The 15824-nt window shown below is 40.4% G+C and overlaps 2 protein-coding genes across 2 annotated transcripts in view; one reads left to right on the forward strand and one right to left on the reverse strand.

Moving 5' to 3' along the window:
• SYNJ2BP (synaptojanin 2 binding protein) overlaps window positions 1-13989 on the reverse strand; it is a 41242-nt gene extending 27253 nt beyond the window's left edge. Inside the window, exon 1 of the mRNA XM_027552292.1 lies at window positions 13818-13989. Within this exon, the coding sequence (XP_027408093.1) occupies window positions 13818-13881 (64 nt within the window). The 5' untranslated portion in view covers window positions 13882-13989. The remainder of the gene's footprint in view (window positions 1-13817) is intronic.
• Window positions 13990-14014: 25 nt separating this feature from the next.
• Window positions 14015-15824, forward strand: part of LOC113899050 (cytochrome c oxidase assembly protein COX16 homolog, mitochondrial) — a 40375-nt gene continuing 38565 nt past the window's right edge. Inside the window, exon 1 of the mRNA XM_027552293.1 lies at window positions 14015-14098. The gene's annotated coding sequence lies outside the window, so the exon portion shown is untranslated. The remainder of the gene's footprint in view (window positions 14099-15824) is intronic.

Raw genomic sequence — 15824 nt, forward strand, 5'->3', positions numbered from 1 at the left:
GGGAGATAGAAAAAAATGTCTGAAGAAAACAACTGGCTCAAATTTGATGAAAATATAAATGAATCTGAGAAGTTCAAACTCCAATCAGGATAAATACAAAAGAAAACAAACACACAAACACTAATACATATCATAGTCACATTGCTCAAAACCAGGTATAAAGAGAAAATTTTAAAAGCGGTCAGAGGGAAAAAGGACATAGTAAGTATAAAGACATCATAGACTCAACAGACGAGTTTGAGCAAGCTCCGGGAGATGATAGACAGGGAGCCTGGCGTGCTGCAGTCCACGGGTTCGTAAAGAGGAGGACATGACTGAGCAACAACCAAGTACAGAGGAGTAAAGATAAGAACGACAATAGACTTCTCCTTAGAAACAATGCAAGCCACAAGTCAATGAAGCATCATCTTAAAATGCTAAAAGAAAAATACAAATTAACTTATAATTCTATGTCTAGTGAATACAGCCTTCAAAAGTAAGGCAAAATAAACACTTTTTCAGAAAAACAAAAGCTGTCAGAACGTGACATAAGCAGATTTATACTACGATAAATATTAAAGAAGTCTGTCAGGCAAAAACATAAATACGGAACAGAAGCTTGGATATGAAGGAATGAACACCACTGGAAATCATAAATATATGGGCAAATGCACCTTAAAATTAAAAGGATGAACACAGATATACTAAGCAGCTGGACTGGTCCCCTGAATGTAATAAAAAGTAAACTTTAGAATAAGGAAAATTACAAGGGATAATTAAGGGACATTTCCTGATTTTAAAAAAAGGAGTCAATTCATGAGAAGACATTAAAACACTAGATATGGATGCACCAATAACAGAACTTGAATATCAATGAAACAAAAACTGAAATGAGAAAAAGGCAAGTCAAAAAAGACTTGCAGGATTTTCCTGGTGGTACAGAGGATAAGAAACCGCCTGCCAGTGTCTGGTCAGGGAAGATTCTGGTCAGGAAGATCTGGTCAGACCAGATCAGTCCCTGGTCTGGGAAGATTCACATGCCATGGAGCCACTAAGCCCATGCACCACGACGACTAAGCCCACGATCCAGAGCCCAGGGGAGCCGCTGCTACTGAGGCAACTACTGACCCCACGTGCTGGAAGTACTGAAGCCCAAATGTGTAGAGCCTGTACTCTGCAACAGGAGAAGCCACTGCAATGAGGAATACAGGCACCACAACTGAAGAGCAGCCCCTACTCACTGCAACTAGAGAAAGCCCATGCACAGCAACGGAGACCTGGTGCAGCCATAAACAAATAAAACTTTTTCAAAAAGGACATGTGGATTTCAACATTTCTCCCTCAGTAATTGACAGAACAAATAAACAGAAAAGTCAGTAAAAATATGGCATCTTTGAATAACACTAAGAACGAACTTAACCTAATTTACATTTACAGAACAACATACTCAGCAACTGTAAAATAAACATCCTTTTGTAGCACACAGGAAATGTTCACAAAGACTGATGGTAGGTCAATAAAGTCAGTCCAATAAATTTCAAAAGATAGAACTGAAATCAATAAAAATAACTATATTAGTCTTCTTGGGCTGACATAACTAAATACCACAGACCGAGTGACTTAAAAGAAATTCTATTCTGGAAGCTTAGGAAGTCTAAGATCAAGGTACCAGCAAGACAGATTTCATTCTAAGGCCTCTTCTCTTAACTTGGAGGTGGCCACCACCTTGCTCTCGCTCCTATGACGTCTTTGTGTATGCACAAGGACAGAGTGAGCTCTCTGGGTCATTTTCTCTAAGGACACTGATTCTATAAGATCAGGGCCCAATTATTATAACTTCATTTAATCTTAATTACTTCAATAAAAGGGTCTGTCTCCAAATACAGTCACATTAGAGCTTAGGGTTTCAGTATATGAATTTTGGAGGGACACAAACATTGTCCTCAACAATAAAGATATCTTAAAAAAAAAAAAAAATCCCTAAATGTTTGGAAAGCAAATAACCCATGAGTTAAAGATGAAATTATAAGGAAAAATAGAAAACATCTTAGCTGAATGACACATTAAAAAAATTTTACATTGTGGTACACAAAATTATTAATAAAAACTAAATAAATGAAGCTCTACCATGTCTTGGACCAGAAGTCTTAGTACTTATAAGATGCAATTCTCCATAAATCAAAATAGATTCTAATTTACTTTTTTATTGAAGTACAGTTGATTTACAATATTGTGCTAATTTCTGCTATAAAGTGACTCCGTGATACATATATATATATATACTTTCATATTCTTTTCCATTAAGGTTTATCACAGGATATTGAATACAGTTCCCCGTGCTACAGAGTAATACTTTACTGTTTATCAATTCTATAGTTAATAGTTTGCATCTGCTAATCCCAGCTCATAATCTACCCCTCCACCACCCGACCTCCCCCTTGGCAACCGCAAGTCTGTTCTCCATGTCTGGGAGCTTGTTTCCGTTTCACAGAACACTTTATTTGTGTTACACTTTAGTTTCCACATATAAAGTGATACCATATGGCATCGGTCCGTCCCCTTCTGACCTCACCGAGTACGAAAATGTCCAGGTCCATCTATGTTGCTGCAGATAACGTCATTTCATAAAACAGTAACATTCTCATGTAATCCCAATCAAAATCCCACCAGATATTTTTATAGAAATTGGCAAGCTGGTTCTAAAATTTACATGGAAATTTATACTCTGGGTTTTTTTTTTTTAATTTACATTGTTAAACTTCTATTTTATAATGGTCAAAACATTTTTGAAAAGGAACAAACAAAATTGGAAGGCACACTTTATTTCAAGGCTTACTAAAAAGCTACATTTGTCAACATATTTGTATAGACAAAAACAGGATAATGGAATCAATTTGAACCCAATGCTGGGCCCACATATAAATGCTCAATTTATCTGATACATTAATGTATTTCAATGGTGAAAGGATAATATTTTCAATAAGTGTTGGGACAACTGTGTATGAGACAGACATAAAAAGGAACTTGCATGCTTAACCCCAAATACATGCAAAATAAATTAATTTGAAATGAATCACAGAACTAAACATAAAAGCTAATCTGTAACGTTTTATTAGAAAACATAGAAGAAAATGTTCTTTACCTTGGGGTAGTTAAGATTTCTTAGACATTATACAAATAGTACCAACCATAGGGGAAAAAAGAAAAAAAACCCAACAAACTGTTCTTAAAACTTAAAGCCTTCCACTCTTCAGAACACAAACCCCACTTCCCAAAGCGAAAAGGCAAGTCAAACCAAAAGAAAATATCTGCAGCACATAAACATGACAAAGGACTTCTGTCCAGAATATATAAAGAACTCTTACAGTCTGATGAGAAGACGACAAACAATACAATACAAATGGGTAAATGACTTGAGTACTTTCCAGAATATATATGAAAGGGCAATAAATATATCAAAATATGCTCCATCATCATTTGCATCCAGGAGATGCAAATAAAAACCATTCCACAGCCCCTGTAATGACTAAGATAAAAAGGAAAGATAATATCAAATATTGGCAAGGATGTGAGATAACTGGAACTGTCATACATACCTGGTAGAAGTATAAAATAACACACATATTTTGAAACGCATTTTGGCAATTTCTTTTAAAGCTAAACACACACCCTTAAAACCAGCAAACCCACTCTCAATTATTAGGTATTTAATCAAGACAAATTAAAATACATGTTTACACAAAGAGTCACATGTGAATACTCATAGCAGATTTATTTTTAATAACCAAAACCCCAGAAACAACATAAATGTGAATTAACAAGTGAATGGATAATCATACTATGGTATATCGTGGCATACTTAACACAATGAAATGTGTGTGCTGTGCTCAGTTGCTCAGTGGTGTCCAACTCTGCGACCCCATGGACTGCAGCCTACCAGGCTCCTCCGTCCATGGGATTTTCCAGGCAAGAATACTGGAGTGAGTTGCCATTTCCTCCTCCAGGGCATCTTCCTGACCCAGGGATCAAACCCTCGTCTCTTGTATCTCCTGCATTGGCAGGCAGATTCTTTACCACTAAGCCACCCGGGAAGCCCCATACAATGAAATACTGACAGTAATACCAAATAAATGTGTAAATGAGTGAAAGAAGCCTAAATACACACTGCTGCTGCTGCCAAGTCGCTTCAGTCGTGTCCGACTCTGTGCGACCCCATAGACGGCAGCCCACCAGGCTCCCCCGTCCCTGGGATTCTCCAGGCAAGAACACTGGAGTGGGTTGCCATTTCCTTCTCCAATGCATGAAAGTGAAAAGTCAAAGTGAAGTCGCTCAGTTGTGTCCGACTCCCAGCAACCCCATGGACTGCAGCCCACCAGGCTCCTCCGTCCATGGGATTTTCCAGGCAAGAGTACTGGAGTGGGGTTCCACTGCCTTCTCCGAAATACACACTATATGATCCTATTTCTGTGACATTCTACATTAGGCAAAACTGATCTACAGTGATAGAAATCAGACTAGTGGTTGCCTAGAGCGTGCAGTGAGAGGGCCCACTGCAGGAACACACAGAGAATTTTCTCAAGTGATGAGTCGTGATTATACATATGCATATTATTTGACAAACTTCTCAGAACTTTATACTTAAAATGGATGTACTTTACTACATGTCAATGATACTGCAATAAAATTGATTTTAAAATGAAATCTGATAATTCTCAAGTGCAAAAATGCAAGTATTCTAAGCATCTAATATTTTTAAAATATATTTATTCGGCTGTGTTGGGTCTTAGTTGCAGCACGTGGGATCTTTGTTGCGTCATGCAGAATCTTTTGTTGGAGCAGAGACTCTTCAGTTGTGGCACTCGGGCTCAACAGTTTTAACACATGGGCTCAGGAGGTTGCAGTGTGCTAGCTTAGTTGCTCTGCGGCATGTGGGATCTTGGTTCCCCAACCAGGGATTGAACCTGTCTGTGTCCCTGAACTGCAAGGTGAATTCTTAACCACTGGACCCCCAGGGAAGTCTTTTCTTGTTCAGTTGCTAAGTTGTGTCCGACTCTTTGTAATCCTCTATTACTGACTCACAATTAATCAATAATAAAAGATAGCCCAAAGTTCCTCAAAGCATCAATTACTTGGTAACAACTGAGCAAAAAATGTGATTACATTCCCCTACTTCTCACACTTCTCCACAGAACAGACTATTACTTAGCACTAAAAAGAAATGGACTATCAAGCCATGAAAAAACATGGGGAACCTTAAATGCATGTTACTCAGTGAAAGGCGCCAGTCTGGAAAGGCTACATACTGTATGATTTTCACTGTATGAAACTCTGGAAAGGCAAAACTACAGAGACAGAAAAAAGATGAGTGGTTACTAGGGTTGGGGGAAGGGAGGACTGTAGAGATGTAGCACAGATTTAATGCAGTGAAACTCTCTATGATACTGTAAGATGGACATAAGTCATTCTACACTTCTCTACTTCTGTAGAAGGTACAACACAAAGAGTGAACTCTAAAGTGAACCACTGGACTTTGGGTATTTACAATGTGTCAATGTAGGTTCACCAATTGTAACAAACACTCTAGGGGGGATGTCAATAATGGGGAAGGCTATGCATATGTGACTTCCCTTGTAGCTCAGTCAGTAAAGAATCTTCTTGCCAATGCAGGAGACCTGGGTTCAATTCCTGGGTGGGGAAGATCCCCTGGAGAAGGAAATGGCCACCCACTCCAGTATTCTTGCCTGGAGAATCCCATGGACAGAGGAGCCTGGCAGGCTATATAGTCCATGGGGTCCTAAGAGTTGGACACGACTTAGTGACTAAACCACCATGCATACGTGGGAATGGGGGATATGGAACATCTCTTGACTTTCTTCTCAATTTTGCTATGAAACAAAAATTGCTCTAAATAAATAAAGTCTTAATTTAAAAAAATAATAATTACCACCTCCCTGCTTTTCACCCTTCTACACCTAAGTGTTCCATGTCTCCATGATTCTCAATGTCCTCTTCCTTTTGCCTCTGGAGAAGGAAATGGCAACCCATTCCAGTAGTCTTGCCGGAGAATCCCATGGTCAGAGGAGGCTGGCAGGCTACAATCCACAAGGCTGCAAGAGCTGGACACCAATTAGCGACTAAACCACCACCTTCCTTTTGCCTAGAAACATACTTCACTGAAATGACTGGTTTAATTAACTCTTTACTGCAATAATTAGTTCCAATGATGAATAAAGTTGCTATAAACATCCATGTGCAGGGGACTGGCTTTTGTTGATTTTTCTATGTCCTGTCCCATACAGTACCCAGTACACCTATGGACCTCAGTTGGTGTTAAGTTTCTGTTAAACCATTGGAAGTAACACTCCAGCCAGGAATTCCTAACATTTCTAATTCTGGGGAAATGCAGCAAGGTTAAAAATGTCTCTGTGAGCCTCTAGCAGGCTTTGTCAAAACCTGGGGGGGAAAAAAAAAGGCACAAAAGAAGAGAAATACAGGAGGGAAAGCCCAATGTCCCTAAAATGCCTGTGAGATAGGTTACCGTGCCTTTCCTAGATGACTCAGCTCTTACCCTGCTGCTGCTGCTGCTGCTAAGTCGCGTCAGTCATATCCAACTCTGTGCGACCCCATAGACGGCAGCCCAACAGGCTCCCCCGTCCCTGGGATTCTCCAGGCAAGAACACTGGAGTGGGTTGCCATTTCCTTCTCCAATGCATGAAAGTGAAAAGTGAAAGTGAAGTCGCTCAGTCATGGCTGACTCTTCACGACCCCATGAACTGCAGCCCACCAGGCTCCTCCGTCCATGGGATTTTCCATGCAAGAGTACTGGAGTGGGGTGCCATCGCCTTCTCCGAGCTCCTACCCTAGTAAAGTCTATTTTCTACACAGCAGCAGCAATGACAGGCACCATTAAATTAATTAAAATAATTATTTTTGGTAAACTGCTTAGATAAGTACCTGATACAGAATCAACATCATTTGTAAAACAAAACAAAATAAAATCCCCATTTAATTCTCACAAAGATTCTGAGTGGGTACTATTAATACCCTCATTTTCAAGAAATCAAGGTATAGCGAAGTGAGGTAACTTGCCCAAGCGCACGTAGCTAGCAATGCAGGCAAAAATGCTCTTAATCACTATGCTCAGCTACCCACTGCAATTATATTAAAATTCAATTCTCTTTTGTATCCACAGTGTTGTGCACAGAAACCTGCCCTACGGTCACTGCTCAATATATGTGTAGACTGAAAGAAAGATTCAAATAAGTGACTCAAGAGATTAGTAATGAGGCATCTTTTCACTTAAAACTATTATATTCTCTGGAGAAACTCTGGTCCAAAGATGAAATATGTGACTTTTTATTTGTTACTTCTCCCAAAACAGAGGAACAAGTGTGCATGACAAACAAGGAGAGAATAAGGGAAAATCTTACATCTCAAAGGAACAGAAAGATGGTATAGCAACAAAAAAATGTACTGTGCTCAACTCAGTCCCTCTCCATCCTGGTGCCCCGTCTGATGGAAGCAACAAAGAATATGGCCTATGTGAATGAAAAAAAATACTGTCTTACAACATCAGTAAACAAAGGTTGCTGCAGCCATCAAGCCATCACGTTATAGCCACCCCCGACGGTGAACCTTGAGCAAACTCAGGACTGAAACAGGATGCCTGTCATCAAGCAGTCAGCCACTGCTTGGCCATCTCCAATGAGGTATCCTGAGGAGATTCAGAGCAAGATACAGGATGCTGGCCTTAGAGCTCAGGCGCGTATCAAAGGAATGACTTCGATGAGCCCAGACTTTCTCGTCTTCCCATGTACAGAAGGAAAGACCTGGTGGCTCAGACGGGTGGCGGGTTGGGGGCGGGGGGTGTGGACCCCGCCCGCAAAGAAGACCTGGGTTCGAGCCACAAAGAAAAGCTCTAAATTCATTAATTTGAGATGTCTGGTTTTCTTTACTTAACAGTAATCTTTTGATGTTTTGACTACCTGGTCTTTGTTGCAAAAACTCCTGTATATCCTGGCTCCTCCCTTACCTCTTTGGAGCAGACTGAGAGCTACCTGAGAGGCTTTGCCCTGGCCTTAAGTTCTCAGTTCTATCTGCCAAATAAAACATAACTTTCAACGTCTAGGTTGTGCTTTTGTTTTTTTAGTCAATACCTACCAAAGATGTTTTAGGCAGTACCTGTCAGGATGTACATCAGGGCCTCTTTTCACTGCTCCTACACTTCTCTTTCCAATATATAGGTAAGCATTTGATCTACCTATTCCAGATCCTTCCATAATTTGGCTTCTCCAAGCTGGCTCGCCTGTGGACTTGATGGTTTACTGCAACCAGATTACAACTAATTATACCAATCATTGGTTTAATTTGTTCTCTTTGTTTCCTAATTGTTTGTGCTTTAAGTCTGTGCTACACTTGACTCTGTTAATGTTACTGGTTGTGTTATTTACATCCTGACTATTTTGTAAGATTGTTGTCTCCTGCAGTTACTCCAGGCCTCCAACAAAACTAATGATGTCTTGAGAGTTAAACATATATAACTCTACATAGAATAATTATAATAGTGCAACTCTAGGTATGGGAAGAAGCAACAAGGAAAAACATTTCTTGGATCATAATAAATTAGTAAGACAGGGGATCCAGAGAATTTTAAAGTATCAACAGGGCCTAATCCAGAAATTAGCACCTTGAGTGGCACAGCAACAGAATCTTTGCCTGATCTAGGAATGAGCCTTCCTAGGGAGGTTCATGGGACAAAAATTAGTCATGAAATGTTTCTTCCAAATGTTGGTCAAATTTATGACCAAGATTGTGGATGAAAAAGGTGCCTGCCACTTTGGTACACAAAGGATGTTGCAGCCATCATATTACAGCTGCTTGACAGTGAGCCCTGAGGGAACTCAGGACGGAGACAAACAGGCTGACCCACTGGCAAGCCGTCAGCCACTGCAGCCACCCTCAACGGTGCACCCCAAGAGGACTCAGAATGGGAAAGAACAAGATACTGGCCCTACATACCTGAGGTGTGTATCAAAGGAATGATTTCAATGAACCCTGACTCACATCTTCCCATACACAGAAAAGCCTTAAATTTCCTAACTTGAGATACCTACTTTTCTTTCATTAACAGTAATCTTTGGATGTTCTGACTACCTGGCCTTTGTTGCAAAAACCCCTATAATATTCTGGCTCCTCCTTTACCTCTTTGGAGCACTCCCTCAGAGCTCTTTGAGTAGCTGTCTTGTGGGCCTGAAGTCCCCAGGAAGACTGCCAGATAAAACATAATCCTCAGTGTTTAGATAATGCATTTTTTTTCAGTCACCAGCATCTTTATTCTCTCACTCCACGATAAGCCCTTGTGCAAGAACTGAATGCATATGCCTGGTCTCTACTAGATCATGTCTCTTACTTAAGTGGCACAGTTAAGAACTGGATGTAGGTCTGTGTGACTGTAAATAATCCACCTGTGATGCAGAAGATGCAGGAGATGCCATGGGTTCGATCCCTGGGTCGGGAAGGTCCCCTGGAGGAGAGCATGGCAACCCACTCCAGTATCCTTGCCTTGAAGAATCCCATGGACAGAGGAGCCTGGCAGGCTATAGTCCACAGGTTCGCACAGTCAGACACAACTGAAGCGACTGTGTGACTTAAGCACAATTGAAGCACGCTGTGTGACTTAAGAATCCAGGCTCTGAACCACTCTAGAAAGATCACAGAGTCCTGTGAGAGCATAGGGAGAAAAAAAAATAGTGTTTATTTCTATATTTGCTTCCTTACTTATCTCTCCTCCTTCAACTTCAGTCTGAGCTCTTCTGATTCAAAGGATATATATTTCATTTCCTGTTTTCCTAATGCCTTGCCTGGCACATGCCACAGAGTAGTCAGCAAATGTTCATGAAATGACTAGGCAAATTGATGAATATCAAAAAGTATAAGAATGTTGTTACATAAAGATAACTAGTAACATGGTCTATTTCAACTTTCAAAAAGTCATAAACAAGGTTCTCCACTAAACACAATTTAAGAGAGAAGAATGAATTTGGTCATAATACAATGTAATGGGTAGGAAACTGACTTAAGATTCCAGAAACAAGGAGATGGAATATGTGGAAAAAACACATAGAGTGAGAAAAATATATGCTATAAAAACTGTATCTCTAAAGATTGCTTCAAGGATCAACTTTAATAAGAATTTTTTAAAGACAGATGTAGGAAAAAAAAGTTGATAGATGCTCAACTATAGAAACATTTTGTAAAGCCATGTGACTAGGCAGCACAGCAGCCTAGTAAATGCAGCTACTATACTAGGAGGTAGTATATAGAACACTGGGATCAACAGATCTGGGTTAAATTCTGGGCTTTTGAAACTTACTGACTTTAGAACTTGGGCAATGCTTAACCTCTCTGAGAGACAATTTTCTCATTTAATAATCACCACTCATGGTGGTTTTGAAGAAAAAAAAGGTATATACGTATGTGTGTGTGTACGAAATAACTAGCATACTGCCAGAAAGATGATACGGATTAATACTGTTCCATCGCATTATCCTCTGCAACTCCCTTAAAGAAAATAGAAAAACAGAAATTCTGTTCCCTTTTTAAAGATGGTAATCAGAAGCAACTTGTTGAAACTTATTGAGAACTCAGTCCTGAACAAGAGAAACTAATACCCAACATGAAGTAAAAAAATCTAGATTAAATTCATTGTCATACTTCTTAGAGTAACTGAGTCTTTCCAACATTAAGAACTCAATTTGATAAAGGAAAAAGCGGGAGGCTTTGAGACTATAATCAAGCTGGATTTCTACAGAAAGAAAAGAGTGTTCGATAAAGGACAAAAAGTGAACTCTTCAAATCTTTAAAGGCATTTGAAATTTCAACTGGTTCTTTAGACCACTTACTGTTGGTTAAAAATGGCAGGACTCATGAAACAACACATGGGATGGGCCAAAGAATCATGACCTCTTGGAGGAGGACGAAACTTCCAGTCATCCAACCTGAGGCTCTCCTTACAAGGCTCAGGAAGAAGGCATAGGATAGGTGCCAAGCTACGTATCAAGCTTCTTTTTGCCTCACCAGATACTCACTTCATTGTCATAATTTTTCCAAGATTTTATTTCCTGTGTAGTAAGCAAGACCAGACAGAACAGGTTCATTTGCCTTGCAAAATGGGCCCAAACACTGGAATTATCCAAGACCCTTGTCCCTGACAGAACACTCACACACAAAAACAAAAGTATATACATTCTTGCAATTACTTGATTAAATTATCAGGTCCCTGCAAAGGAAGCTGTACTGAAACAAAGAGTGAGGATACCGCCTACACACAGAAATGTGAATTTGGAACTAGAGGCTTTTCCTAGTTTGCTATTTTGGGACTACCCAAAAAGAGAAAAGACCGCTACTTTGGGACTACCCAAATTACTGGAAGCTTCTAGGCGTGATAACTGACTTATTCCCTATATATCTTAATGATGACACAGTGAGGAAAAGTGGAGTCAGACTGTGAGACTTCTTGGGAACACCACATAGCAGGTAACTAGCTATGGCAAGTTGAAACCTTGTTAAATGAACCAACCAAACTTCAAAAGTCTGTGGCTCTACTCATCTAAATTTCTTAAAGTTTATAAACTTTTATGGGTAAAACATGAAAATGCTTAGAAAAAATTAAAAGTCTCTAGGTGAATAAATGCATTCATTTTGAATAAATGCACAAACAAAACAGAAATTAAACAACTCTGAGGTGAGATATATTAGCTAAAAAATTATTATTAATTATTCCTTTGATGCTTTTCCTAATTCCAATAATTCAGAAAAATGGTTATACTAGGAATTTCAGGTCTGTAAGATCAATAGGATCAGAAAAATTTCAGTGAATGGTCAGCTGAACATCAGCAACACTGTTATGTAACTACCAAAAAAGGTGAAGTGATATTACACTAAAAAATATTTAGTGACTGAAATAAGCAAGAGAATATCAGAGTGCTGCTCTGCTCCAGTCAGGTGATTCTGATAATATTGCAGATACTACATTGATGAAACTATGTTAAAACAGGTTAAATTCTTAAGCAGGAAACAAGAATCAAACCTCAAATCAAAACACAAGAGAACTAATGTAACAACTAGGGATATTTAGGCTTAGAAGGAAGAGACAAAACAGGAATACAACCAGCTGCCTTTAAATACTTGCAACTACCATTGTTTCAATTGGCCCTAGGAGAACAAGTACCAATGGATGAAAAGTACTGAAAAACAGATTTTGGTTTAACAACAATTTTCTATGTTAGTCTCAAAAGTCAATAACCATTAACAGGAAGAGAAGGAGAAATTTAAGTAAGAGAAGTATACCTAAGAGATTTGGGCATACTGAATGAGCCTTTGACAAAAGTTTAGGAGCTCCTATGAAGCATGGCATTTAACCATGCAGATTGGCAATAAATTACACTCTCATTAAGCTGATTTCTAATTTTTTATAACAAGAAAAAAGACAAAGATGATTCTGGGCCATATTTTATGAAAAATAATCTATAAGTTGTAGTCAAGCTACTAAAAAATTTCAGATGAGAAAAGACGGACTGATTTAGGTAGTAGTGATGGCAACAGACAGGTGTGCATGGCTTACAAAAACATCTCAGGTAGAGTGCCTGGTACTTGATGAGCTGTTGGAGACTTGAAATAACATTATTTAGCAAGACTTACTGTGTTAATCTATTCATTTATTTCCTAACAATAAAAACAAGAGTATGAACACATAGTGTTTACCACGCAATGTTCTAAATATTTTACAGATTAACTGATTTCATCCTTATACCCCTTAGAAATGTACTCTATTATGCACACTTTATAAATGACAAATTAAAGCTTATATCAGTAAAGTTAGCTAATGAGTATCAAAGAACTAGTAAGAGGTTAAATAAACCCAAAGCTTCAGCTCTTAAAGCACTAGACAGCTATAAAGGAAAGGCAACAAAAGCCAACGTGGGCAGCAATGTTAAGAGCCTAGTGGAGTGAAGAGCATCAGGAGATGAGAGGACTATGGGTGAAAATGAAGATTTGGTAGTATCAGAATCACATGACAGGTTTGTTGGGAGGAAAAGAGGAAAAAGCCCGAACAATTGCACTGAATCCAAATTCAGAGAGATGGGTTCTAGGAATTAACTTTTTTTTAAAAAAAGGAAAAACCAAACAAAGTTGGATAATTTTGAGGCGAAACCAGCTTTGGGAACATTTGTAGTGGATCTCTAAGGTCTCTTTCTGCTTCAGCATTCCAGTTAACCCTCTGAATGAATTTTCCAGAAATGAAAGGCGGGAGGGAGGAATACCAGCACCGAGAAAACGGATGTGCAATTACAGTCCACACCATTTATGCTCCTATTTTCACTAAACGGTCTCTCAGAAATAGGGACAGAGCTGACAAATGAGGGGTGTGGTGTTCACCAGTGCTGGCTAAAAAAGTAGGCTTCCCCACCCCACCCCCCCACCCCCCAGGATTTTCCAGTACCATTAGCAGAAAGAAACCCCTCCTGACTATAAAAACAGGTGGTCACGACAGGGAAGCCTGGCGTGCTGCAGTCCACGGGGTCGCAAAGAGTCGGACACGACTGAGCGACTCAACCAACAACCGACTGCAAAATTAGGTGGATGCCTCAGATCCTCTCAGGCTAACGCCGGATGCCAAGACAAGTCATCCATTTGCTCACAAATGCTTCAGGAAACCTCTTGGTTGGGGGCCGTCTTCTCCGGGGCCAAAAGAATCCGGCTCCGCTGAAGAGGTGTTCGCTCTGCAATTTACAGCCTCAAGAACTCTACTCTCAAGCGACGATTACTTCTGCACATACCTGACGGTCCTCTGGTGAGATTGATCTCTTCCTCGGTAACCAAGTAATCCACTCTTCCGTTCATATTTTACTCTGGCTTCCCGACCGGGGTCAGCGAGGATCGGCGCAGGTGAAGGTTGAGAAGCCCTGCCGGCAGCGCCACAACACCGCACTTTCGGTTTCAGCAGCCGCGAACCGGAAAAGGAAGCCGGGCGAGGGGCGAGCGCCAGGAATGCCGGGAGTCGTGGTTCTGGCTGCCGCCCGGCACGAACTCTCACACAGTCCTCAAATCAAACTGTGAGGTGAGCAAGGAACGCGTTTCTGTCCTGATTTTACCATTCCAGACGGATTCGGGGCGGGGCGGGCCGGATAGGAAAGGTTAAGAGACATATAATAGTTGCTCAGTTCAGTTCAGTCGCTCAGTCGGGTCCGACTCTTTGCGACCCTACGGACCGCAGCCCGCCAGGCCTCCCTGTCCATCACCGACTCCCGGGAGTTTACTCAGATTCATGTCCATCGAGTTGGTGATGCCATCCAATCATCTCATCCTCTGTCGTCTCCTTCTGCTCCCGCCTTCAATCTTTCCCAGCATCAGAGTCTTTTCAAATGAGTTAGCTCTTTGAATCAGGTGGCCAAAGTATTGGAGTTTCAGCTGCAAAATCAGTCCTTCCAATGAATATTCAGGACTGATTTCTTTTAGGATTGACTGGCTTCATCTCTCTGCAGTCCAAGGGACTCTCGAGTCATCTCCAACACCACAGTTCAAAAGCATCAGTTCTTCAGCGCTCAGCCTTCCTTATAGTCCAACTCTCAAATCCATACATGACCATAGCTTTGACTAGACGGACCTTTGTTGGCAAAGTAATATCTCTGCTTTTTAATATGCTGTCTAGGTTGGTCATAACTTTTCTTCCAAGGAGCAAGCATCTTTTAATTTCACAGCTGCAGTGATTTTGGAGCCTGAGAAAATAAAGCCTCTCACAGTTTCCATTGTTTCCCCATCTATTTGCCACGAAGTGATGAGACCAGACACCATGATCTTGGTTTTTGAATGATGAATTTTAAGCCAGCTTTTTCATTCTCCTCTTTCACTTTCATCAAGAGGCTCTTTAGTTCCTCTTCGCTTTCTGCCGTAAAGGTGGTGTCATCTGCGTGTCTGAGGTTATTGACATTTCTCCCGGCAATCTTGATTCCAGCTTGTGCTTCTTCCAGCCTGGCATTTTGCATGATGTACTCTACATATAAGTTAAATAAGCAGGGTGACAATATACAGCCTTGACCTACCCCTTACCCAATTTGGAACCAGTCTGTTGTTCCATGTCTGGTTCTAACTGTTGCTTCTTGACCTGCATACAGATTTCTCAGGAGGCAGGTAAGGTGGTCTGGTGTTTCCATCTCTTGAAGAATTTTCCACAGTTTGTTGTGATCCACACAATCAAAGGCTTTGGCGTAGTCAATAAAGCAGAAGTAGATGTTTTTCTGGAATTCTCTTGCTTTTTCTATGATCCAATGAATGTTAATAACTTGATCTCTGGTTCTTCTGCCTTTTCTAAATCCAGCTTGAACATCTGGAAGTTCATGCTTCAAGTACTGTTGAAGCCTGGCTTGCAGAATTTTGAGCATTACTTTGCTAGGATGTGAAATGAGTGCAGTTGTGCAGTAGTTTGAGAATTCTTTGGCATTGCCTTTCTTTGGGATTGGAATGAAAACTGACCTTTTCCAGTCCTGTGGCCACTGCTGAGTTTTCCAAATTTGCTGGCATATTGAGTGCAGCACTTTCACAGCCTCATCTTTTAGGATTTGAAATAGCTCAGCTGGAATTTCATCACCTCCATTAGCTTTGTTTATAGTGATGCTTCCTAAGGCCCACTTGACCTTGCAGTCCAGGATGTCTGGCTCTAGGTGAGTGATCACACCATCGTGATTATCTGGGTCATTGAGATCTTTTTTTGTACAGTTCTTCTGTGTATTTTTGCCACCTCATCTTAGTTTAGGTTCATACTGTTTCTGTCCTTTATTATGCCCATC

Source organism: Bos indicus x Bos taurus, chromosome 10 (assembly GCF_003369695.1).
Source record: "Bos indicus x Bos taurus breed Angus x Brahman F1 hybrid chromosome 10, Bos_hybrid_MaternalHap_v2.0, whole genome shotgun sequence".
Taxonomy (NCBI): Eukaryota; Metazoa; Chordata; class Mammalia; order Artiodactyla; family Bovidae; genus Bos; species Bos indicus x Bos taurus.